Below are 27,900 nucleotides of genomic sequence, written 5' to 3'. Positions count from 1 at the left end.
GGAATATTCAGCTGTGAAGCAAGAAAATGGCATCAGAAAGGAAAGCTGAGAACCAAGAAAGGCTTCAGGAGAGAAAAACAAAAGTCAAGTAAGGTGCATTATGGCCACATGATAGCAACACTGATTGGAGGAAGGGCACAAGACTTGGAACCACTCGTGACTCTGATTGGATAAGCGTCTGCATGCATGGTTAAGGAGCGTTTGTGGAATGTTCTGTTGACATGTAAAGATGGGTGGGAAAGTAACAAGAGAAAGCTTGTGAATGTATATAAAAGATGTTGGAACCTGTAATAAATGATTTGGATTTTTCACATCTGACTCCATGCCTCAGATGCTACAGATTATAATAACCTGTGTTATTTATATATGTTAATATATATTAATATCTTATGAGTGCTGCTCCAAAAGTAATGCCTCCAGCTTTGTTATGTTGACTGACTACATCAGAGAAAAATGTTGGTAGTTTGGAAGCAGAGACCGAGCCTTTCCAGGAATATTCCATTATATTTTATTGCTGTGTGACAGATGAGAGCAAAGGGGCAGTCTGACAAAACGGCATCTGATACAGAAGTGTGTATGAAGCAAAGGTATGTCACTAAGTTCTTCTATGAGGAATAAATGGCACCCATTGAAACTCATTGACACTTGCTGAACATTTATGGACGCCAAACAGTGGATGTCAGCACAGTGAGGTGGTGCATTTCAGCAGTGATAACAGTGGGTTATCTCTGCTGGTGCAGGTTTTGAGGACTGGAAATAAAGGCAAAATGCAGCCAAATATTTACAGCTAATGGCAGTGGTTATGTTGGAAAACAGTGTTTTGTTGCTCATAATTTGCTCTATCAAATCATTATTGTACTCTTTGTATTGGTTGTGTTTCCCATGGAAATAAATAGGAGGTATTACTTTTGATGCAACCTATGCATATGTAGCCCAAGACAATTCTTCTTTACTCATTACAGCTCAGTGAAGCCAAAAGATTGGATGCTCATGGTCTAAGGAGTTGGTAGGAAATGGTAAATTACCAGAGTTTTTATGTTAATTTAATTAAGTATGCTTATATCTTTGCAGCAGGATTACATAATGTAGTCTTAAATCCAAACTGAAAAAAAGAAAAACAACTTTTGTCAGCAGTATGAAGCTCTGTTGCACACATATTTGGATCTTGTAGTTGATTTACTGTTTTAACTGAATTGCACTGAAGCTGTAAAACAAGGTGACAGCTTATTAGGTTATAAGGTAATACACACAAGAAAGACATTCCGGCTGATGATTAGATTTTATGGTGCATGAAATAATATAAACTCCAAAGTGTACTGGAATGTCAGAAGTAATATCCTGGTTGCCAATTTTCTGAGGTCTGAAAAGAACTAGTTGTTCACTGCAGCTTCTCTTTAAGCAAGGGTAGTAAATAAGATCTTGAAATGGGTAAGTAAATTCTCAACATGTTATAGAAAAAGTGGAGTTTTAGGTTACGTTTCCTATGTCACTCTAAAACCAACACAAAATTATACTGACAGACTCTTACATAGACAAATGCTGACCAAATAGTAATTCTATAGCCTGTAAAGACAATTACAGTACAGGAGGTGAATAAAAAACTCACAGATAACTTTCATAGTGCACCACAAACATCACTGATTCCAAAGAAGTAATTCAAGTCACTGGTGTGAAGTCAGCTTTGGAGAACTGGGTCCGGTCTTGTTCAACATCTTCATCAATGACCTTGATGAGGGGATAATGGCCACCCTCAGCAAGTTTGCTGATGATACGATGTTGGGAGGATTGGCTGACACGCCTGAAGGCTGTGTTGCCATTCAGCAAGACCTGGATAGGCTGGAGAGCTGGGCAGAAAAAAACCGGATGAGGTTTAACAAAAGCAAGTGTAGAGTCTTGCATCTGGGGAGGAATAATTCCATGCACCAGTACAGGTTGGGGGATGACCTGCTGGAGGGGAGCTCTGCGGAAAGGGACCTGGGTGTCCTGGTGGACGACAGGTCGGCCATGAGCCAGCAGTGTGCCCTTGTGGCCAAAAAGGCCAATGGCTTACTGGGGTGCATTAAAAAGAGCGTGGCCAGCAGGTCAAAGGAGGTGATCCTCCCCCTCTACTCTGCCCTGGTAAGACCTCATCTGGAGCACTGCATCCAGTTCTGGGCTCCCCAGTACAAAAAGGACAGGGATCTCTTGGAAAGAGTCCAGCGGAGGGCCACGAAGATGGTGAAGGGCCTGGAGCATCTCCCCTATGAGGAAAGGCTGAGTGAACTGGGTCTGTTCAGCCTTGAGAAAAGGAGACTGAGAGGGGACCTGATCCAGGTCTATAAATATCTAAGGTGTGGGGGGCAGAATGGCGAGGCCGGACTCTTTTCAGCAGTGTGTGGAGACAGGACAAGGGGAAATGGCCAGAAACTGGAGCATAGGAAGTTCCGCACAAACATGCGCAAGAACTTCTTTACAGTGAGGTGACGGAGCACTGGAACAGGCTGCCCAGGGAGGTGGTGGAGTCTCCTTCTCTGGAGATGTTCAAGACCTGCCTGGATGCCTACCTGTGCTACCTGGTGTAGGGAACCTGCTTTGGCAGGGGGTTGGACTCGATGATCTCAGGAGGTCCCTTCCAACCCCTACAATTCTGTGATTCTGTGATTCTGTGATTCTGTGAACTGCAGGAGTAAACACTGTACAGCTTTGAAAACCTGCTGTTGCCAGATGTGTTAAGGGAAGCTACAAAAATGGTAATTTCAATCTACGTTGGATTGGGCAGAATTACAACAAGACCTAGAGGGAGCTTATGAAAATTCTACAGATTGTTGTAATTTTTTTTTTCATTAAAGATGAAAAAAAAGAAATGATGGATTCCTGAGAAAGAATTCTGGAGTCTTTACAAAGCAGCCTTAAACTCACCTAGCAAGGAAAGAGTCAATCATGTCATTTTGAAAGAGTAACTACTGCTGATCAAGCTACTGCTGACTCAATATCAAGAAAGAAAGCATTGGTGTGGATCTAAAGCATTATCGTTAGAGGAGATACTGGAAAAAATAAGAAACAACCTCATGATAGAAAATATCAAAGCACTGAATATAAATGAAAACAGCATCTAGCTATCTTAAAAAAAAAGATAAGAAAAGTCTCTTATATGAGGCAAAATCTCATCTGTCAAGAGAAGTCACACTGCCTTCTAAGTCACCCTGAGGAATGCTTAATGTCTCAGAGGTTTGAAAGTTGAATGGATGTTTACAAAATACAGCTGTTAAAAGTTTGAAAAGAGATGTTATCTGGATTTCTATTATATGGATATCAAGTACTACCATCATTGTCTGATTTTTCATTTGTTACTGCATGACTGATCTGACAGAAAAAATAACCTGAAAACCAGACCAACAGGAAAAGTAAATGTGTGTGCCTGCCTTGTGCACTGATGATTGTTCCATTCAATGTGTTACAACACCGAAGCCAGACTCACTTGTGACATTCATGCATGAGAGGCTGTGGCCCCTGGAAGAGATGGGTGGTGACAGAAAAAATTGAAATTGTGAGACAGGAACATAGCAACAACTATGGCTATAATAAAAGAGTGTTCATGTTGCAGACCTTCTTTTCAGTGACATGTGAAGTTGTGCTGGGAAAGCCTGAACATGTGGTATATTTCGAAACACAGGGGCTTGTAGAGAGAAAGATGTTCCCACATTTTCATCTTTCTCACTGGCCTACAGTGTAGTTTAAACTCTTAAGAGCTGGTTTGTATTTAGAAAATTAGATCTTGGGACTGTAAACAACTTTAGGAATTTTTGCTTTCCTTTACTTGGTATTAACATGGTCTAAGATGAATTCACATGCTGAAAAACATTTCTTTTCTGAGATGGTACTTGTCTGACAACAGTTTGAATGCCCTGAAGAAATATCATTAAGAAAAGTAAATGACAAATTAGGAGACACATCTCCTTCATTCATACCATTTTCCATTATATTTATGTTTTAAACCATCAGATTTAGCCTGGGATTTGCAGTGACAAAATAGGCTATCTCTGACAATTGTCTTATAGGATTTCTACATCATTAATAAAGACTTAGTTTATTTTGTATACAACACTCAATTTAGAAGAACATCCAGTTTTCTTTCTTCTCATAGCAATGAAACATTGCTGAAAATAAGAAGGGGCAAACATACATTTGACTTCAATTCAAAATGTGCATACCAAGCTGACTGGAAGCAGATAAGTAGTATCTGGGCAAAAAATACAGAATTAAAGAATATCCTGTATTAGAGAGATCCACAAGGATCACAGATTCCAATTCTTGGCTTCACACAGGACTACCCAATATTCAGTCTCTATTTCTGAGTGCAATTGTCCAAATGCTTTTTGAAGTCTGGCAGAGATGGTGTCATGACCACTGCCCTTGGGAGCCCGTTCCAGTGCCAATCCATTCTTCATACCCAACCTGAGCATCTCCTGATGCAGTTCCATGCCATTTCCTTGAATCTTTCACTGTCACCAGAAAGAAGAAATCACTGCCTGCCTCTCCACTGTCTATGAGGAAACTATAGGCTGCCATACCTTCCCTCAGCCTTCCCATTTCTAGGCTGAACAAACCAAGGAATCTCAACTACTCCTCATACATCTTGCCCTCTAGACTCTTCATCACCTTTCTAGCCCTCGTTTGGACACTCTCTGATGGCTTTATGGCCTTATATTGTAGTGCCCCAAATTCCACACATAGTATTTGAGGTACAACTACACAAACACAGCGCAGAGCAGGACAATCCATTTACTTGACTGGCTAGCAGAGCTTTGCCTGATAAACTCCAGGACACAGATGCTCTTTTAGCTGCCAGGGCACGCTGATGATTCATCTTCAACTTGCAGTCAACCAGAAACCTCAGATCCCTTTCCACAAGGATGCTCTCCAGTCTCTCATCTCCTAGTCTGTACACATATTGAGTCTTACCCCATCACAGCTGTAGAATTTTTGCTCCTGTTAAACCTCATGAGATTAGTGACTGTTCAGCTCTCCAGTTTGTTGAGATCTCTCTGAAGGTGGCCCCTCTACTCTGGAGGAAGTCAGCAGCTCATTCCAGTTTAATGCTGTCCACAAAAAATTACATAGTTTGTTTTCATGTTTAGCATTCAAAACATTAAGGAAAATGCTTAAGGAAATTGGCTCTAAAATGGAGCCCTGCAGAACCCCATGAGTGACTGGCCACCATCCTGATGGAACCGCATTTATTGTACTCCTTCAAGCCCAACCCATCAGCCAAATGTTCAGTCATGGTATTATGTTCTTACATAGCTGTATGCTGGGTGTTTTGTTGTTTTTTTTTTGTTTTTTTTTTTTTTTTGTTTTTTTTTCCCAGAATGATACTATAAAAAACTACATTGAAAGATTTGACTTTATTGAACAGAACTTTCATCTCACAAGCCTGTGCTGGCTGTGACCAGTGATTGCAATGTTGAGTATATTTCAATAACTCCCAGAATAATCTTCTTCACAGCACTAGTCTTCACCGAGCACTAGCATGAAACTGACAGAATCTTCTGTCTTCCCCTTCTTGAAAACTGAAACGTCTACAAGCTTCCAGATGACTGGGACCTCTCTAGATTCCCAAGACCATTGAGAAACAGTTGGGAGAGGTCTCACAATGATATCAGTAAGCTCCTTGAGTATCCTAGGACGAATCCCATTGGGATTCATAAACTTATATGCATACAACTGGATCAGCAAATCAGCACAATTTCAGTGCTGTCTGGGAGTTTATTGTTACCACAGTCAGTCCTACAACTCAGTGCTTCAGGTTTTGAAGACAAAGGCAGCAAATATCCCAGTTTTATCTGTATCCCTATTTGTGAGGGACCATCCTTATCAAGTAATGGACCAATGTCATCTCAGGTCCTATTTTTGCTGTTAAAATATTGAAAAGCCCTTCCCTCCACAGTTCTGACCAGCTTCAACTCTAGTTGAGCAAACATCTTCTCTCTACTTCTCTAATTGCAAACAGCTCTCTGCAGTCCTCCTATGTTGCCTAACCTTGCTTCCAGTGGCCATGCACTATCTGCCTAAGCTCTAGAAGTAGACACTTTCTCAGTCAAAACCAACATTCTGCTCTTCCTGGTTGATTTCAGATATTCTGGAATTGCCTGCACAATGTGCTCTGAAGATATGGTAGCATTATTACGTGCACAATCAATAAAGAAAATTTGCAAAGACAAACAAAAAAATCTTCTTATTAATATCCCAAAAGAGACTATGTTATTAGTTTCTTTAAAATTATTTTATATTTTTTAACATTCTCAACTGAATTGCATGTACAAGCTGCAGTACTGTATTTCTCAGCCTTTACTGGTCCTGAGGAAAAACTTTTGATCTTGCATTTATTCAAGAGCTAGCTTGAGAAAGCCATGGTTGATCAGACCTGGTATTGAGGACAGTCCTTCTCCGGGAAGTATGCTGGACTGAACAATCTCCAAAAGTTCCTTCCAGACATTCTATGATCTATGGCAAAGTGGATGGCAGCACAAGGATCGGCAGTAGAGGGTGCCTATGGCTTCTGAGGAGCAGTTGAGTCCATGCTGCCTCCTTACCAAACTGATCATAATACAACAGAGGAGCTAAAGACTCCACCAGTACTGTGATTTATCTTCCCTGAGAGGGCATGTGGAAAGTGACAAGCAGACAGCAGGAAGAATGTTGTAACAGCAGCTTCTGTCATCTGTACGTTATATTCTGTTTCAACACTTTTTTCAACTTTCTCCAATTTGGGGAAGTCAAGTCATGCTCCTCAGCACAATTCCCTCTCCCATCCTTCTCCCTGACCTGGGCAGCTTCTCCCACCCACAGCCTGTCTCTATGTTTAGGAGAGTCCCCAGAAGGGTTCCTAATACATTTCCTGCCTCTTTCTCCAAATGAAGATCATCCTGCCTACTTTGAATGCCATTATAATTCTTATTTTACTTCTTCTTCCAAAGACACATTCTGAAAGTCCTTTTGAAAATTTTGTGTTGATACACAATCATTTTATTCATCTCCCCAGACAACACTATCCACCCTAAAACTACATTTTATTTCTACTGTACAAAATAATTTATTTTGACATCTGCATGGGAAATGACTGCAATAGATTTTCCAGTTCCTTTAGTAACCTGTAAATCCTTTATGAACACACTCTTGCATCACCATCATGTGTTTCAGCAGTGATGACAGAAAGGTGAAGAACAAGCTACCTTCTGGACAGGACAACTAGGCGTAAATGTCACATCATGAAACGAAGAGTGTCTAGATCAGCTCATCTCCATGAATTGGCTTATGGGGGTGACAATGTTGTTGAAATAGACTTTTGTAGCTTAGAATTTACTCTGAGAAACTATATTAATGAGCTTTTTGTATCTGTTGTAGTTAGTAATAAATAGGAGCCAGTACTTTTGGAGTAACCTACATTTTATTGTAATTCTTAAATGGAAAGTGTCACAACATTTAATTTTTTCTCGTCAGTGAAGACATACTCAGCCCTGGTGAGGCCATACCTTGAGTATTGTTTTCAGTTTTTGGCCCCTCACTACAAGAAAGACGTCACGACCCTGGAGCATGTCCAGAAAAGGACAACAATCTGGTGAAGGGTCTGGAGCACAAGCCTAAGGAGTAAGAACTGAGGAAACAGGAATGTGCAGTCTGGGGAAGAGGGGGCTTTGGGGAGGCCTTATTACTCTCAACAACTATGTGAAGGGAGGATGTGGTGAGTTGGGGGTCAGACTCTTCTCCCACGTAACTAGTGATAGGACTAGAGGGAATGGACTCAAGTTGTGCTAGGGGAGATTCAGGCTGCATGTTAGGAAATACTTCTCCAAAAGAGTGGTCAGGCACTGGAACAGGCTGCCCAGGCAAGTGGTGGAGTCACAATCCCTGGAAGTATTCAAGAAACATTTAGATGTTGTACCAAGGGATGTGATTTATTGGGAAATATTGGTGATAGGTAGATCGTTAGACTGGATGACCTTGGAGGTCTTCTCCGAACTTGGTGACTCTGTGATTCTACGATGCTTTGATTGAAGTGGCTCAGGTAGATCTGTACTGGCAACATAAGGGTAAAATATTTCTAGCTCAGTGGGTGCATGATATGTCAGGCCATTGAGAAAAATATGCAACATGAAGACGGGCTCAGGATCATGGTGTGGATTTGACTCATGGACACTTTTGCACAGGTTACTCACGAATGTCGAAGTTGTGTAATTAAGCAATCCAAATAGATGAAGCCTCTTTGTTAGGGACGATAATGGATGAAATATAAATATGGGAAGGCCTGGCAGGTGGATTTTATTAGACTCTGACAAAGACACAATGGCAAGTGCAGTGTACTTACAATAGTGGAATCGACAACAGCATGTTCAGAAACAGGATGGGTAAAACAGTCTGGCTTATTCCTGCTTTGGGTGAAGGTAAAGCCCATTCATGAGATGGGTTTTGTTGAAGGACTTGAGTGGTGGGTGATATGGGCAGATGTGGAAGTCTAGCATATATCTCAAGGGAATTTGATGTTGGATTAGAACAGTCAATAATTTGAGATGTATATTAGCTGCTAAATAGTACTGCATATCATCATTACTATAAATGCTATACACCTTATTAATGGCATAACAGTAAGAATTACTCAAGTTAAAGAAGAATTAATTATAACAGAAATAGAACTGGATTCAGTGTGCAACAATCCAAAACCGTGCATGATCACCCCTGTCCTTAACGACTATTATAACAGATGGAGCCCAAAGTCATGGACTAAATGAACTCCACTGACAATTTAGAGGGATGGCCTATAGAATATGTGAATGATATCTGCATGTGTGTATTATAAGGTAAGATAGGTGATGGTAATTTATGGGTATGTATGGAAAAGTATGGAATCTAAGCATGATGTAAATTTTAAGGAATAAAGGGGTGGGTATTGTCTCCAGGTTTAGGCTGAGTCAGAGTTTTTGCTTACATATTGTCTGCTACGATGCAACAGTTTGGCTTCAGAAGAAAAACAATTTTGATAACATACCAGTTAACTTAGTTGTTTCTGAGCAGGATGTTTCAGCTTTTCAGCTTCCCTTACTGTTCTGCCTCAGTCTTCACTGGCAGTCAGGATTCTAATATTTCTCACGTCCCTGAGCCCTGCAGCCCTAAACCTCTAGGTGGGAACTGGGGCAGTAAATCCCCCCCCAGCTATAAGGGCCGAGCAAGTCTGAGACCACCTCATGAGACTGAAAGTGTACAAGTCTATGGGCCGGATGGCTGCATCCCAGGGTTCTGAAGGAGCTGGCTGAGGTGGCTGCCGAGCCGCTCTCCATAATTTTTGAAAAGTCATGGCTGTCAGGTGGAGGCTGTAAACAAGCAGTGTCCCACAGGGCTCTGTCTTGGGACCAGTGCTCTTTAACATCTTAATCAATGACATTGATGAGGGAATTGAGTGCACTCTCAGCAAGTTTGCTGATGGCACCAAGCTGAGTGGTGCAGTTGACATGGGGGAAGGAAGAGATGCCATTCAGAGGGACCTCAACAGGCTTGAAAGGTGGGCCTGGGTGATTCTAACGAGCAATCAAGTGCAACTTTAGTTTTGCACTTGGGCTGGAAGAATCCCAGGCATTTATACAGACTGGAAGGAGCAGCCTTTGAGAATAGCCCTTCAGAGAAGGACCTGGGGGGCCTGATGGATGAAAAATGTAACATAAGCCAGCAGTGTGCTCTTGCAGCTCGGAACACAAATGGTATCCTGGGCTCCATCAGAAGAAGGGTGACCAGCAGGGACAGGGAGGTGATTTCCCTCCCTACTCTGCTCTTGTGAGGCCCCATCTGGAGTACTGTGTCCAAGTCTGGCGCCCCCAGTACAAGAAAGACAGAGAGCTGTTGGAGAGGGTCCAGAGGAGAGCCACAAAGATTATCAGAGGGCTGGAGCAGCTCCCCTACGAAGACAGGCTGAGGGAGCTGGGCTTGTTCAGCCTGGAGAAAAAAAGGCTGTGGGTGACCTAATTGCGGCTTTTCAGTACCTAAAGGGAGCCTACAAACAGGAGGGCAGTCAACTCTTTGAAAGGGTTGATAACAACAGGACAAGGGGGAATGGTTTTAAGTTGAGGGAGGAGAGATTTAGGTTGGATGTCAGGGGGAAGTTCTTCACAGAGAGTGGTGAGGTGCTGGAACAGGTTGCCCAGAGAGGCTGTAGATGCCCCATCCATCCCTGGAGGTGTTCAAGGCTAGGTTGAATGGGTCCCTGGGCAGCCTGATCTAGTATTAAATGTGGAAGTTGGTGGCCTTGTCTGTGGCAGGGGTGTTGGAGATTCATGATCCTTGAAGTCCCTTCCAACCTTGGCCATTCTGTGATTCTGTGCCGGAGAGGGAGTCTGAGGGGGCACTAGGAGTTAGGAGATGACACACACACACAGCAACAACTGAAAATAGTGGGGACAGCTTCTTCTGGGGGACCAGCTGGGAGTCTTTCAGATGGTGATGAGCAGTTGCTTCTGCATTACTTGCTTTGTACGTATACATGGGCTGCTCTGAAAGTAATGTCTTCTATGTTATTATACTGGCCCACAGTATCAGAGTCAGGAGTTGGTAATATAGCAGTAGAAGTTGAATCCTCCTGCCAATTTTCTGTTACATTTTGTTGCATACAACATATGGTAGAAGAGAGGCAGTCTGATGAAATAGTATCTGACATGGAAGTGCGTATGAAGCAAATGTGTGTAACTGAACTCCTACTTACTATAAACTTACTACTACTACTACTTACTAAACTTACTACTAAACTTACTACTAATGATTCCCAAATGAAAAGAGTACTGTAAGTAGGACACAGAGGAAGAAATTTCACTTCCAGCCGTGGCATCAGTCTTATACAAGCAACACTTTAACTCCAGGAAGCTGTTCATGTTCAAAAGCCAAGAGTTTGTTCTTTTCATTCTCATTAGAAACTTGCACGGATGTATCAGGGAAAGGTTTTAGTGGTTTTGATTACAATTCTCAATATAAAAAGGCAATGATATTTAGATCAGAGCATTTGAAAGAGAAAAGGAAGTCTGATTTAAAAAAAAAAATCTGCTCATTTTAATACGTGACATTTTGTTCAGAAAATAAAAACACAGGAATTAGTACAGATACTGAAAAAGGTCAGTAAAGTCTAATCTTCTGGAGAACCTTTGAATATTGGTAAGAAACTGGAAAATTGGTCTACACTAAACCATGGCAATTGCATATTAATTCTGTAGCCTGTAATAAAGTAAATCTTGCATGAGTTTTGTAAGTATTGTAAAAGCATCCATGGAAAGTATTTCAGTGGTACTTCTGACAGCTAGTTTGTGTACTTTATCACTGCACCAAGTATTATGGTACCCCATAAAGTCAGTTTCATATATGTGGGAAAAAAATATATTCCCTTCACTGACCTCTGCACTCCACTGGAAAATAATTTACAGTATTCCTCTGGTATAAAATAAACAATAATAGTAATGATGTGTAATTTTTTGCTTTCTTGTTTCTATATGCATGGATAAAAGATTAGACACACGACTAATGTTCTACATACAGGAAAAAAACAACCAAACATCTGATATGTGATTTTCATGTGGGATGCCAGAAGTGGGTTTTCAAATGAACAAACGGGATTTAGACAACTGTTTGCCATTACATTTCAATTCTGGTGCATTTATACCTTTGAAAATCTGCTGTTTTGGATTACAAAAGCCCAGAATCAGAACTACAGACTCTGACATTAATACTGCTTTTCAACAGACGCCAAACAGATAAAACTGTTCAAAGAATACGTCTGCTGATGTTCAGGTCATAAAAATATGACCTGAATTCACCAAATCCCCATCAGAACAGTACTTTTGCACCATCATTTCAGCACAGGAAATTGGAACTGAAGGATGGTGTGTGAAGCACGCATTCTGAGAACCTTGAGGTCTTCTAGAACAAGGTTTGAGTACCACTTAACTTCTCCACTGGCATAAATTATTAAAGTTCCACAGAAGTCGATGAAAGAATATATATGAAGACTTCTCCGAAAGTAAAAGTTCCTATTTTATTATGTTGGCCCATTGTGGTGGTATGGAAGTAGAGGTCGAACCTTCCTGATAATACTCTGTTAAATTTTGTTGCCAAGTGACAGATGACAGCAGAGGGGCAGTCTGACAAATTGCTATCTGTAATGGTTATGCATGTGAAGCAAAGATTTGTAAGTCCTCCACATGGAAAACCTTGCACTCATTGTCATTCCCTGGTACTTCTTGAATGTTTATGGAGGCCAAACAGTGAAGTAGTGGGCAGTGTGTTTCAGCAGTAGTGAAAATGATAGTGGTGACATGTGCTAGTGCAGATTTTTTGCAAGCACAACATGCAGACTCTTGTTCATCATCGATGAAAGCATGTAGCTGTTGGTGCTGACTATGTTGAAAAATAGTGTTTTTTAGCTGGGAATGTTCTCTATCAAATAGTGCTATTTGTGTTCTTTGTATCTGTTGTAGTTTCCATGGAAATAAATAAAGGCTGCTACTATCAGAGAACTTGTGCATTTAGTCTACAGTGGACTTCTATTGCCACACAGACAGAAAATAAGAGTTGCCCAAAGTTTTCGGAATTAACAGATTTTGATGGATTCAAGATTTGAATCTGGGAGTATCACGTGAACAGCAAGATCTTCAGTATAGCAGTTTTTTCATTCTTTCCAAATTTGATTGGAACACTTCTCCACATGACAGAGACAACTTTCCTTCTTATGTGTTATAAATGTAAACTAGGTATAGCACACATGTAGGAGAGGAATTTTTACAGCTTAGCTAACACACACACACAATAATATCCTTGAAGGGAAAAGAAAGAAAAAAAAATGATGGTGAAGAGCAAAGCACATGCGCGTACTAGGGATGAAGAGATGAAGTGGGCACAGGAGGCAGCATGCTTTTTTCACAGTGCAAGCATACACACTCCCTACCATTCGCTCAGGAGTATTGTCCTGACCTGTGTTTCATGGAACTACAACAACCTCAGAAGAAACAAAGAGGAAAAAACTGACCTGTTTTTCATTTTCATCCTCCAGCCTCAGCCTGTCCTCTATGCAGTTCCTGGCCTGAAGGAACGCCTTCCTCTGAGCCCTTTCCGTCAAGATCCTCACAAAGACTCCATACAAATTTACACTGACAAAAAGAATTGCATTGGCCACAAGCTGTAAGAGAGAAAGAAAAAAATAATAATATTTTAAAATACAGATTTATTTTACATTTCTACTCAGCAAAATAAACTTGAAAGGAAATAACCCTCTTTACAATTCTGACTTGCTAGTGATGTCACTGAAATCCCTTCACATATCCCAACTGCAGAGGAGCTATAATAACAAGTCCAGACAGATAACATTGCACAATACAGAATTTCTTAGTTCCTGAGTTTAATTTCTCTTATGATGATTCGTAGGTTATTAATTTTGTTCAGCATCAATTCCTACATCAGTCCATCTGGTAAGAATGCATTTCAGCACTTGCTTAATTGCATGATGCTCACAATACAGCAACTATTTTCCTATGCCTTTACAATTTAGGGAAACTATTGTCACTTTTTTACATTTGAGAAGTGAGGCATTATCAAAATCTGTATTTCAAAACCTATTCCTAGGTATCTATTCCTAGATATTCCAAGCTTTCATACTGTATACTTTGCATATGGAAAATATTTTTTGTTTGCATCCTCACTGTTAGAGAATGCACTATACTTCTGAAGAAGTCTCCCCAAAATACTATTGATGCCATTGTGTGGTGTACCTCCTAGAAAATGTCAATTGCTTTCAAATGATACACAAAATGCTTGCACCATTTACATAAGCCTATGCTCACAGGTATGCACTGAAACAATTAAATATTTTGGAATTATTTCTATAAGCAATGCTTTGAAGAACAACACCTAAATGACTTAATAGTCCTGCTGATTTTGTACTTTTTAAAACTTTTTTGCAATATGTGAGAAAAATTAATTAATGTAAATAACACTAGCCTGCACGCCACCTCCTTATTCAAGACAATCCCATCCAGATTTTTCACTTCATCTCACAGGTCTCACAGCAGGGCACACCATGGGCTGTGCTCTGCAGGAGGGTGGCGAGGGGGAAGGGCAGAGAGCAATTAGATGGCTTTAACAAAAGAAACACACCTGCAATGATCTGATGAGGAACAGTAATTACTAAATTTAACCAAATCAAACAAAAGGAGAGAGAAGAGTACCCAAAATGCAAGGAAAGCACGTGCCCTTCTCCACAGCAGCCAGCTGAGCCAGCCCCAAGAAAGAGAGAGATGCCTGGGGTCCTGTCCAGAGCTCCACCTCACTTCCTTTTCAAACCAAGTCCTCTGGGGATGCCACTCCTCCCCTCAGAATATTCAAAATGCCCATAAGATGCAGTAAACAGAACCAGAATATTAACTCTTTAACTCCCACTGGTTCACATGATGTTCTGGTGTGGAATACTGACAACAAAAAAATAACCAAACCACAACAGGGGGACAGTGTCAAAGGCTTTACTGAACTCCAGGTAGTCCACATCAACAGCCTTGCCTTCATCCGCTAAGCAGGTCATCTTGTCATAGATTTATATCAAATTTGTCAAGCAGGATATACCATTCATGAACCCATCCTGACTGGGCCTGATTGACATTTAATTGATCCATGATGGCTCCCAAGATTATCCATTCCACAACCTTCTCTAGCACTGTTAGCCAGGATTGAAGGATAATAGAGAGTGGCTTGGCAACCACATTTGCCAACTCCCTCAGCACTCTAGGGTGCAATCCATTTGGCCCCATGGACTTAAGACTGTCCAGCTTTTGAAGCAGGTTCAAAATCATTTCCTCATGGATTATGCAGAGCCTATTCTGTTCCCCATCACTGTCTTCCAGCAAAAGGGGCTGGGGCTGGGGGCTGGGTTCCCAGGGAGTAACTAGTCTTACTATTACAGACTGAGGCAAAGAAGGCATTAAGTACCTCAGCATTAACCTGATCCTTGGTCACTATGTTCCCCTCTGCATCACTTCTTTCTTCATTCTTTGTAATTATAAACTAAGAGGACATCAACAGATTCTCTTCAAACATTCTTACCAAAAACAATAAAAGCAAATGATATCCTGCAACAAGACAAGGGATCTATGTCGAGCATTAGTACTTTATTTCTCCCTGGTGAATATACATGTAAAAATTTGAAGATGAAAAGCAATATACAAACTGATTTTTTCATGATTCAGATGAGTATAAACAGTGGGCAGTTCCTATTGTGCTTTATTTTGCTTCAACACACGAATCTGTTTGAGGCATATCAATTTTCAGTAGAAGTTAAACATCAGTAAAATGAAATTTCTGTAGAAATTCCAATTGAACCCTATTTTTTGAGGCATGAATTGCCTCAAAAACTGCACTTGCCTTCTCTCTGGATTTTATGCTGAAATGTAGTGACAACAATGTATAGTAAAGCTAAATCTTAAAGCTAAAGCTAAATCTGGAATTTGTAAAGGCCATTTTCAAGGGGAATAGACTGAGAACAGGTCTGATAAACAGTCAGGAGTTATAGACAATGCAATTGCTTGATATTGCCCCTATTCAAAGCAGTTGTTAATAGCACAGTATTCAGAAATAATACTACATTTACGTGTAAGAGTGACTCATATAATAAATAATTACTTCTAAAAAAATTGGTCAACTTGGTTTCTAGCCTTCAGCTGGGAGCAGATTATGTATTTTAGCAATCTGTCAACTGTTCTGAGATTATTATGGTTTCTCTCAAGCAATGATGATCATCTGAACTGGAGTAAACAGTGGATTGCTGTAATCATGCATCCACCTTCAGACTCAGCAGGGTCTGTGGTTCCCATGTGCTTTGAGTAGTTTAAGATAAAACAGGGGGTTAGCTGTCAGCTCTGGCCTGCAGGGAATTATGAAATAAAGCAAGTAAAAGATTAATAGATTTCAGAATGTGAGAAAAGAAAGTAGGGCAGACTGTCTCCTGCGATAATAATTCTTCTCCACAACACTTTTTCTTTCTTACTACTTTTTCCCCTGTTGCAAACTACCTACCATTCTGTCTGTAATTTTTCCGAATATAAGCCACTTTCATGGTCCCTTTCATTTTAATGTGTTAATGCATTAGTACCACCCTATACTGATACATACATGCATATGTAACATAAACTTTATCTGACGTAACTGAAAGAAAGACTGAGAGACAAGCTTCTAACATTTTTGAAAAGATATTGAAGTATCCAAAGATGCTGAAATATCAAGGAATTTCATTTTAAGCCTTTCATACATTGTTCACCATATGCTCAGTATTAAAAAAGAGTGCTCTTCAGATTTTACCATCATCTCCTATTCACATAAATACTGAAGAAATAGTTTATTTAACATAACACAACTGAAATTTCTTTCAAACTGTTACCCGTAGTTGCTGAGGTTACAGATTAGCCAAAATAACAAAAGTTTAGGGATGTGAAAGACATTTATCTGGTTTTTGTTGCTGTGACTGAATCTCACACTGTGCATGTGTGGACCTCCAGAGGATATAAACAAAGGCAGAATTCTGACACTGAGAGATAGTCCGTGAAGAGGGACTAGCAGCTTCAGCAGGTACTTCCACAAAATTTCTGCCCCTCTTGCTTTTAGTTCATTGACTTTCTTGGGTCTCAAGTTAGTTTTGTTAAGGAGTTTGGTAGAGAATGCCAACACGCACTCCATCAAGGAGTAGACAAATAATTCTGCAGGTAAGAAGCATGCAAAATACGCACACCTACAAAAGGATCAAAAAGCTCAATTAATGGTCTACTTTTTCTAATACTCATCTCCCATTTCTTGAGTAACTCTTTGAAAATTCTGTCAACCCTGAAAGCAGGACTCTTACGTGTTCTTGCTCTCTCTCAAACAAGTGTGAATACTTCTACAAACACACTGTTTGCCTTCACACAAAATGCTGCTTCCTCAACAGTCTAATTCTGCTGTGAGATGAACAGTTGCTTTTTCTGTTTGTCTCACAAAATTGCCTACTGTGGCTAATTCACAAAGGTGTGTAAGATTTATGCATGCCTCAAAAAACTTTTTTTACAAAGTAAAATGTGAATGGATAGTGAAATGCCCAATTGAAATAGACTAGACAAGAAATATAAATTACCAGATAAGAAACTTCATTCTGTTTTCTAAAAGCTGGGTTTGTGATGTGTGTAAAATTAGATAACTAATTTCAATAGTTACTACTCTCAAGATTAAGCCCTTCTTAATTGAAGAGCTAATACCAATAGCCACCTTATCCTCAGCAGCATGAGCTCCATAGTGTCCCATAAAATAAAGGAGAGTGGACCAGGCTGAACTTTGCAGAAAATAAATAAATAAATAAAACAAGATCAAGATTGTTCCTGTATGTTTTTACCCACAGATACGTGATAAGACTAAAAGTGTAGAAGGCCTGAATTCTATTGCCAGTTTTTCTGTTGATTGAATTCTTTTACAATTAATTTCTGTGCCACTGTTGTATCTATTATACAGACAATGTAACATTCTGTCAAAATAGTCTGAGAGATATGGCAGTGAAATACACTACTGTACAATAGGAATGTATTGTGATGCCTGTCTCTAAGGAAAAGTCATGAACAGCTTACTAAACTGTGTCAGTTCTTCCTCCATTAGAACTGCTAAATGACAAAACAAGACTGTGTTGTTTTTTAAAATTGTTGATAACGTAATTTCTTAGATTTAAACAAAAATCATTTCTCTTTTCCCTGCTATGGTAAATGTTACCATTATACCAGTGGTTGATTTACAGCACAAGATTGCACAGAAGAGAATGCACAGTTGATTCTTGATCTCGACATAGCTTTCTTAAATAATTGACTCAACTCACTTTGCAACCTTTTGAGAATACTTAATCACTACACCTACTTTCTCCTTTTGTTGAAGTGACAAAGACCTGCTCCTTAGCTCTTGACTGCATCTCAAAAAGCATGCCCTGGTGCCAGGAGTCAGCTAAACAAATTATCTCCAGATTAAACAAACAAATTCCTTTTTTGAATAAACAGTCCTCCCTTCTATTATTTTTTGTCCTAGTTACTTCATGCCACCTACTAAGAAAAAAAAAAAGTTATGCTATTCTGCATGGTTTACTTCTCCCCTTCTGATCTACAGCATACCCTAAGAGGGTATTACTGACAATTAAGTTCAGGCAAGCCAACTTTATTTTAATATTAGAAATATTTCCATATGTTATTCCAGATATAGATAAAAAATTTCACACATCAAGAAACTCTCTCCAAAGCTAACAGAAGTACTGGAGCTATTGTGGACAGAAAATAATATTCTTCAGATATAGTGAAGCCAAAACGACTACCCACTCATCCCCAGTATCATTTATTAATCACTCATTAAAAATTAGTAAAGCATACGCATGTGTGAGAAACTGGCTGATTTGCATGGTTTTCACTGAAAGAGAAGCTGTCAAATACAGTACAATATTTCAGGTGTAGCTTTCTCTTGCTGTTGTATTGTGCTATTGCATTTGAGCATGTAAGGTCCAGAGGAGGATCATACACCTTAAATGTAATTTCATGATCTCTGTCACTTCCATCTGAGAAAATCAAGACTCAATAGTCTGCCCAGAAAAAAGTCAAACTATTCTTGAAAATTGGCTTATATGTCATATCCCACAGATTTGTCCACGCTAAGGGAAGAAAATGTTTCTTATGCTTCTTTCCTGAGTTTGCTCTTACACTCTTCTAATAGCGGATTGTAAGTCACCATAAAACAAACAAGCTCTCAGTTCTGTGCTTTGGAGTGGATTGTTACCGTTTGGGGATTTTTTGGTCAATGTAATTGTTCTCAAGCATTAAAAATATTTTCTAGCAACCACAAATGAATACATCACAAAAATCATTTGAAATAATTTCTACAGAAATTATGGCCTGCTTATTTTTATTAATTTTTGCATATTCTTTGCCAGGTGGTCAGTCCCTGAAGCTGTGCTGCATCAAACAAAAATGTGTAGCTCCCCCCCCTTACTGCATTTGTTAGAATAATGCTATGTTGTGGAATTACAACATAGTACAGAAAGCTGTTTGCATTTACTATATGCAACACGTGATTTGTTTCCAAGACTTGTTTCCACACAATAATCCATCAGAACATCTCAATATATACAATTTTCTTTAAAAGCTGCAGTATCTAAATACTTGAGGGGCTACACAATCCAAACTAGTTTTAAGCCTTCTGTGGGACTAGCGTTGCTAGGCAACCAGTCCTTTAGATCTTAAATGCAATTTTTCTACGTTTGAGTCTTATCCATGACTGAGGAATGGGTTGTAGCAGCCTCACTCTGGCTCCTGCCTGCTGTAGACAGGAAGCATTTCTTATCTACTGTACAGCTGTCAGACATAAAATGAGGCCATGATATCAGTTCAGCAAAGAGCACATTTTTAGATCGTTTCTGTAACAATCCAGAAGGAAGAGAGCCTAGTCTGAGTGCAATAGTTTCATTCCCAGGCTTCCAAACATGCTTGTTTCACAGCTGACTATGCCATCAGAACTGCTTCATGCTCCTGTGGCACGGCTTGGTTGTGTTACTAACCATAAAACATACTCCATAAAGTGTCTCTTACAGAATCCATTTTATTGAATACTGGTAACCATGTATTGAGCTCCTGCACATTCTAATAGCTGTACTGCATTTCCATATTTTCCCTAAGGATTTCACAGTATTCAGCTTCAGTTTTCAAAGGGCACCTGTACAAAGCTCTGCCAATATACAGCAATGGGAAACCAAGCCTTAGTCAGAAAGTAGTCATTTTTCTGGTCAGTGACAGAGTTGATTACAAAGCATCATCTTCCATGTCCCAGTCTCGCTCTCTAGCAATTCATATTCATTCTTGTCAAGTGTAGGAGCTGTGACACCAAGCTTGTGCTGTACACAAGCTACTTCTTTGGATTTTTTTTGTTTTTGTTTTTTTTTTTTTGTTTGTTTGTTTGTTTTCAATTTAGCTTCAGAGGACTTCGTCAAGACTTTGTCTGAGAATCTGGGAGAAAATCATGGCTACAAGCAGGTTCCCAAGGCATTGTACATCAGTTAGGCGTGGAGAAAATCAGTACAAGGTAAGTTCAAGCAGCTGTCCAAATGTTATACTGTATTGAATTCTAGGAAATGACATTGAAATACACTATTTTAGAATATACAGAGCAAAATCTGAATTAATTATCTTGACCCAGGCAGTGTTAGGTTCACCATTCTTATATGGATCAATGGTCCACCATTTTTATACGGATCAATGGACCTCAAATTTCTTCTTGTTACTATAAAAGTTTCGCCCAAAATATCTAGAAGTATACAGTAGACTTCTAACAATTCACCTGCAAATTAAAATGAATTACTATACTGTAAAGCTGTCACTCACTGCCAAAAAATCCGGTTCTTTTTCTGATAAATGAAAGCAGCCAGAAATAAAAAAAGGATAAACTGTGTATGCTGTTGCTCTGGCTGTCTGTGTACTGCTATGTGAAAATATGATTGCGTTAGCATGAAACTGATCTCAGTAAGTTTCCCTTCTGCCAGACAGATCTACTGCTGGACCTAACAAATATATTCATTTTTTTTTCTCTTTTCTCCTCTCCATGCAGATATTTGAAATAGTTGATAAATGATGTCACCTCTGTTCAAATGTCCTTAAAACATGAATACATTCGCCTTGAGGAAACTATGTTCTACTAGACTGAGTCCATTTACTCTTCTTCTGTTGTGCTTTACAGCCTGCAAGACAAGCTTTACAATAAGCTATCTGCAGATAAAAACATTTTCACTCTGCATGTACATTTAATCTGTAGTATCTTCTTTCAGTGTTGGCACTTGAGAGCTTTAATATTCACAAATTTGAAAAACAATCATTTAACAGAAAAGATAGAAAATGTTAGCCATTTTCTTATTCAAATTTGAAAATTATTCTCTTTTTTGCAAAGAGAATCCAGTTTTATAATGTCATAACCAACTGATCAAGATACTGACACACTTCAAATTATTGACTGTTCTCACACAGCATCAAATCACCTTGAGGTACACAATGGATACACCTATGCTTCCACATTACCCACCATATGCACCCAGGTCCTTAAGTAAAAGCAATCCCATTAATAGGCTTGCCTTTGCCTGAGGCAGGAATAATCCTGACTGTCTTGCTCAGCATGTTCGTTTTATGCACCACTCTGACTTCATCCACTTGTACAGTATGTAGGAAGTTTGATTGGGCAGGATCAACTCCTTTGGCAGACCCCTGAGTGTTGATTAATCAGGTGTCTTGCTAAATGTGTGCCCCAATCTTTGAATGTCCCAGCACCTTTTGCTCTCTATGTAGTCTTTAACAGTCCATTGTATTATTCAGCTTTTTCTGGAGGCTGGTACATGATAGAGGATGTGATATATCCACTTAATGCCATGCTCTGATACTTTCCCACAATGCAATAAGACCCATCGGTAACAAAGCATATTTCTTCTCTTTTTCTGGCAGTTTATTATACAGTTGAGCCTCTTCGGCACGTGTCACCTCCTGCACTGGTGATGTTCCAAAATCTTTGCCTTTGGGCAAGTCCATAATCATTCTAAGATTCCTAGATAACTGAGATTCTTTATTCAAGTCTGTTGTGTGATCAGTGTGATCCACTTACTCCATGTAACATCAGTTGCATGATGTGAAGAGATGACACTCCCTTTGGACATCCAGCTCAGCACAGGCAGTCAGCATGCCAAGAGAAGCTATGCTTCGGTACCAACCACATCCAAAGCAGCTTGGATACAGTATCTCTGCTGCCAGAATCTTTTTTTTCTTTCAGTTGGAATATAATAGGCCTTGGATCTTCTATATCCTTGACTCCAAAACACTAAGGATTGATCTCAAGTCTCCTCTCAGGCATTCTGCCAGAGGCTCCAGGTAGGACCATTCTCTTCCCCTTGACGTTGCTGAATAGTGTTGAACAGAGATTGGTAGACATGGGCCAGGTTCCAGCATGCTGCAGTGATTCGTGCTTCTCTAGAACTGCCAGGGAGACAGCACAGCAGTTCCAGAAATTCTACTAATTTTGCAGGTTTCTGCAGTTGTTCAGATGTGAACTTACAAACCACTAGCGGTGGCCATCACTCTATGCACCTGTCCACAGCTTTCCATACTCTCTGACACTCTATCTTGCCTCAGGGCAGATCTCTGGGTGCTAATCTCAAATAACTGCTTAATCTTAGACATAAACTGACACACATTCATGACGCACAGTCATAAGAGCACGTTGGTTTGAGCATCCAACGGATACTCAAATATTCTCAAGAACTATTGTAACTAATTTAGGGAAAGAAGGAAAAATGAAAGAGAAAGGGAGGCTGAGGAACTTCTGGAAAATGTTCTCTCCTGTCTCATCCGTAGCCTGGCTCCCTGAGGTGACAAAGTGAAGAGTATGATTACTAATAGCATCCACTATGGTTTCCAAAGTTTATAGGTTATTGCAATGCTGAATTCCCACACCACATTAGTTAATCCACTACCAATTTCATCATAAGTCAAGGCCACAGAGTATATAGAAAATAAAAACCTTAATCTAAACCTTAACAGGCTGCCCAGAGAGGTTGTGGATGCCCCGTCTTTGGAGGTGTTCAAGACCAGGTTGGATGTGGCCCTGGGCAGCCTGGTTTAGCATTAAACATGGAGGTTGGTGGCCCTGCATGTGGCAGGGGGGTTGGAGATTCATGATCCTTGAGGTCCCTTCCAACCCTGGCTATTCTGTGATTCTGTGTAATCCCCAGATACGACAAACAACGCAGCAAGGAATCTAAGCAGCAAGCAAGGTGCTACACAGTATATTTCCATGAGAAGACTCACGAAGATCTCAATAAATAGTGGAAAAATTAGCACAGAGATAAATAATCAAACTACCTCAACACTCTGTTTTAACATGCTCTAGTCGGTTCTGCTGTTATCTCAACCCTTCGTGGCCCAGATTGGGTTCCAAAACAACCATTGTGGTTTAACCTGGTTTGACTTTGCAGATGGCTAAGCACTGTACCATCATTCACACCCTTCCCCCATCTACCTAGTGGTATGAGAGAGAGAATTTAAAAAAAAAAGAAAAAGAAAAAAAAAAAAACAGTAGAACTTGTGGGTTGAGATAAAATGATTTGCTAAAATAGAGAAAAGGAAATAGATGATAGCTACGACTACATATATATATATATATATATATATATATATATATATATATATATATATGCAGATGACAAGTGATGCTCAGGCAGTTGCTTACCACTCACCCATGGATGTCCAGATAGCTCCCAGCACTGGAAGATGAGCCCCCACCCCTTTCAAAACTCTCCTTCTGCATGATGTCACATGGTATGGAATGTCCCTTTGATCACTCTAAGTCAGCTGTCCTGAGTTTGTCCGCTCCCAACTGCTTGCACCATCCCAACCTCTTAGTGGAAGCTGAGAAAACTGGAATTGCCTTGGCTCTGTACAACACTGCTTAGCAAATTTGTGGGTAATCAACATTGTTCTCCTAAAACCAAAACATAGTGTTATACCAGACACTTTGAAGAAAACCAATTCTGTCTCAGCTGAAACTAAGACTGCATGAATGAGAGATGTCTTTCTATGTGTTGGTTTCCTTTTTTATCTTTTTATCCTTTTCTACCATAATACTCAGAACTCTTCTAAACTTTCATTTAAACAGTGACAGTCCTCCATACTACAAATAGTTTGATGGCTCTATTCTCTGCTCTGAATGTTAGTTATGGTTGACTTACAGCTGTCCACCAAATTAAGGATGCAATCTTTAGAAAAAGGTGGTATTTTCATTTTTTGTATGAGAAGAGATAACAACAGAATTTCATTCTCTAGAATGGTTTAACTGAATTATTGAGAATTCTGAAGATAACAGAGGAAAACAAAAGTTTATTTTTCATTCTGCTTCATAACAAATGAGAAAGGGAAGACAATGTTCTAAGAACCAAATCAAGATGTTCTCTGTTTGAAAAAGAAGAATCAATTCCAAATATTGAAAAGTCATGTTTTGTCATATTACTTACTTAACTGCATACAAACAATTTTTAACAGTTTGCTAACCATATATATATGTACATACATTTTTTTTACTAGAAGAAACTAAGAAATACTATATGTAAAATGAGATGTGTACTTTCCAGCAGTCCTTTATTTTTGCTTTCTTCAGGCGTAGGCTTTGCAAGTTCATTATCTGTCAGCTTGGAAAGAGGTAATGCTAAGGAGCTGATGCCAATATTATGAGCATTTTAGAAAAAGTTGGCTACACTGGAAAAGTTGACTGATGGGTCAGGCTCAAACTGATGTAGTAAATGGGATTACATCAGGCTGGTGTCCAGTTGTTAACCATTTTACATCTCATTCCTCTTTATGCTTTCATCAGTGACTTTCACTAGTAAAAGTACACTAAAAGTAAGTGTACAACACTAAATTGGAAGGAGTTGTTGACTTCTTTGGAGGTAGAGAGGCTTTGCCAAAAGATCTTGACAAACTAGGGAGGTGAACTATGATTAACTGCAGGAAGTTTAACAAGAACCAGTGCTGGATTCTGCAATGGGGACATGGCAACCCTGAATATGTGTACAGACTGGGATGAAAGGCTGAAGAACAACCCTGCAGAAAGGGATCTGGGCATTCTGGCTGAAAGCAAGTTGAATAGTTGAGTCTACAGTGTGCTCTGGATGTCAAAAAGACCAGCTGTTTCCTGGGGTGCATCAGGGAGAGCATCCCAACTCTCCCAGCTAGGGAGGGGATTGTCCTGCTCTGCACTGGCACAACCTTATCAGAATTGAGACAAGAGGGGCTTTTGTTTGTATATTTTGCCTTTCTTTTTAGTACAGCAAAAATAGAGATTACCTTTTTAAAATGATCCACTATTTCCTCTGTTTCACAGGACTTGTATCATGAAGACTGTACAGGTATGAAAAGAGTTAGAAAGTATATTGCAGAAACATACTGAATTGTGCTAAATGTAGATGTATTTGGAAAAAAAAATAATAAAATGGGCTTGTAATTAAAGAAAATATTGCATGTTGATCATACCATGTATTTATGAGGAAGCTAAAATATGCAAGGAAGTTTGGGAGGTCATTGTTTCTCCAGGTACAAGCTTATCTACTTACAGAATGATTGAAGTTTTAAACACCAGTTCATCTGATAATTTGTCAGTCATTTAAATATTTTCTAACATCTCCTGAATTATCTATAAAAAAGTAAATCAGTCTATATGGGATGACACTAAAAACAATCTTGGAAGTCACACATCTGTAAAAGGTCATTTAAAAAAGAGAATTTGTAATATTAATTTAAAACTTCATAATAATTTAGCAGGTAGTTATTATAGATAGTTAATATGTCCAGACCAGAAGTGAAGGTACTAAAATATAAATTCACATTACATTACAATCTCTCAATTTTTCTCTTTTCTTTTCCTCTCTCTAGGCTTAAGAATAAAAATAGATATGAAAAATACATTCTTGCAACAACACCAAAATTTTAGTTGTATTCATTTTTTGTGACTCTAAAAAAATGCACATATTTGATTATTCTTATCAGTTTTGCTTTACTGCTATTTCTAGTTAATAACACTCTTTAAAAAAAAGTTTCTGATATGAATATTGCAATAAAGAAAATCTTCTTGCATCAAATATTTAAATATATATATATATATTGTCCAGGTTCTGAGGCAAATCAGCCCCAAATCCACTGATAAACTATCCACACCATCTATTCACAACCCCTTTTTAAGAACTCCCAACCCACACAAACAGATTTATTAGGGATAGTTATTCTTCCTTCATAAATAAATAGCTTTGCTCTGATACTAATTCCCTCTATGAAGTCACCTGAAATACTAACTTTAAAGAGTATGGCTTCAAACACTGTGTTGTGGGGGTACTTGAAAGTTCATCTGATAGAATGAATTTAATGCAGATTCTTAAGACACTGAATTAGTAGCAACTGCAGAGACTTTTGAAACAAGATGAGCTTGTGCAAACAGAAAGAACTTCATATAAATAAAAAAAGGGTCAAAACAGAACTAATAAATGGGTAGGTTTTGACAAGGTGGAAGACCACACAGTTCAAGAGTACCCATCATTTTTCTGATGATGTAAGGAAATAGTATTTAAACTAAGGATAGCTGCAAGGAAAAACAATGAGGAGCAGCTTGATCCAATTAAATTCTATATAACCCAAGGACAGAAAGAAGGCAGATGACCAAATGAGTATTTAAATGCAAATATATGAAGAGGAAAATGGAAAGAGCTAAAACTGATTACTGATTTAGAACTCTCATCTTAGAAGTACACTAAAAAGAAAATAATCTGTGGAACACTCCATTTTCAAGGTGCAAAGCACATGGGGAAGAAATAAGAGACAATACCACATGAGGGATGCTATGCATTAAAAGAAGCACGCAGCACAACAAGTTGAATAGGTTAGCTGTCTTAAAACATAGAAGAATCTCCATGGATTACAATTTGATACTTACATGGGAAAATCACATGCTTTTGTACAGTGCAGCTGTACATGTGCTATCACAGCCTGAAAGGGATGACTGAGGGAGGATTGCTCCCCTCGGACCTCAGAGATGATGTCCTTGCAGAATACCCAGTTATTCACATGCAGACATGGTAACTATTACATTGGGGCAAGAAACTAAGGCAAATTTTTAGATCTCATAAATGACTGCTCCCTGAAGCATCTCACCAAGGAATCACAAGGAAAAGATTCACTCCTTACTATGTTTCTAAGCTCTTTTCTAGTACAAGAAAGAACAAATTAAAAATAAAAATAAAAAATAGAAAGAAAAAAAGAAAAAATGAAAAAGAGAAAACCTACAGTACTTAATTTCAGAAGGATAAAACATTTTTATAAGAAATACACCGTGTCTTCTGACTAAGACTGAATTGTCTGTAAAAGAGATTTTAAACTGTAACAGTACAGTTTCTCTGCATGAGAGATTTAAATTGTCTCTTTAAAGGAGATCATCCTTTCAGGTGCAATACTGTTGTGGTCACACTGATTGATCACTTGCATGGATTCTGTAAGCAATACACTGTGTCTTTGTTAGTACTACCACACACAAGTGAATGGGGAGCAGGACTGAGGTGTAGCAAGGCACCTGAGCCAGTTAAAGCAGTGACTTCTGTGGTACAACTTTCCCTTTTGATGTTGCGCCAATGAATGAGCAAGAATAGTTACCCACTGAACTGGCTCTGGGAATTCTTTAAAAATTATATTTTTCTTTCACCTCTTGAAATCACATTTTTCAACAATAAGCAACATGAAATAAACTACTGCATTGAAATTTGTTCCAGCTAACTAAATATAATACATGGAGATGTCAAAAATATTTGTAATAAAACATAAACACTTGGCCATAGTAATTTCCCATGAGAGGCCAGTAACGATTATGAAGATGCTGATTTTGAAAGTGCATACAGTTTTAAGTATTTATTTATAATTATAATTATAATAATATACTTATTTAAGTATTAAGTAACATATTTAAGTTACAATGGCAAAAGTATATGGAAAAGGGCTTCAAATATCAAGGCAGGTACAAAACAGCAAAAAATAACAATAAACAAACAAACAAAAAGACACACAAAAGCAAAGAAACAAAAAAAAAAGACCCAACCCTAATATTCTTTGCTAAGTCTCAGCTCTGATGAGAATATCCAGTTCAGGAAAATAACTCAGGTTCTGCTTAAGATTAACAATATCTGCATTCTGATCTATACATCAGTCTCAGAAATCTGGTCCCCAAACCACACATCCCTCATCCATTATGCCTACGTAAAAAGAAACGTCAGAGAAATACCTCCAACTTCCAAACTGAGGTAAACTT

General features: G+C 39.0%; 1 protein-coding gene across 1 annotated transcript in view; it reads right to left on the bottom strand.

The window, feature by feature from the left end:
* ADCY1 (adenylate cyclase 1) overlaps nucleotides 1-27,900 on the bottom strand; it is a 147,400-nt gene that overhangs the window by 97,309 nt on the left and 22,191 nt on the right. The window contains exon 2 of the mRNA XM_042868943.1: nucleotides 13,031-13,180. Within this exon, the coding sequence (XP_042724877.1) occupies nucleotides 13,031-13,180 (150 nt within the window). The remainder of the gene's footprint in view (nucleotides 1-13,030; nucleotides 13,181-27,900) is intronic.

Source organism: Lagopus leucura, unplaced genomic scaffold, assembly GCF_019238085.1.
Source record: "Lagopus leucura isolate 7727_CA_CO unplaced genomic scaffold, USGS_WTPT01 Super-Scaffold_100002, whole genome shotgun sequence".
NCBI classification, from domain to species: domain Eukaryota; kingdom Metazoa; phylum Chordata; class Aves; order Galliformes; family Phasianidae; genus Lagopus; species Lagopus leucura.
This window is presented reverse-complemented; position numbering and strand designations above follow the sequence as displayed.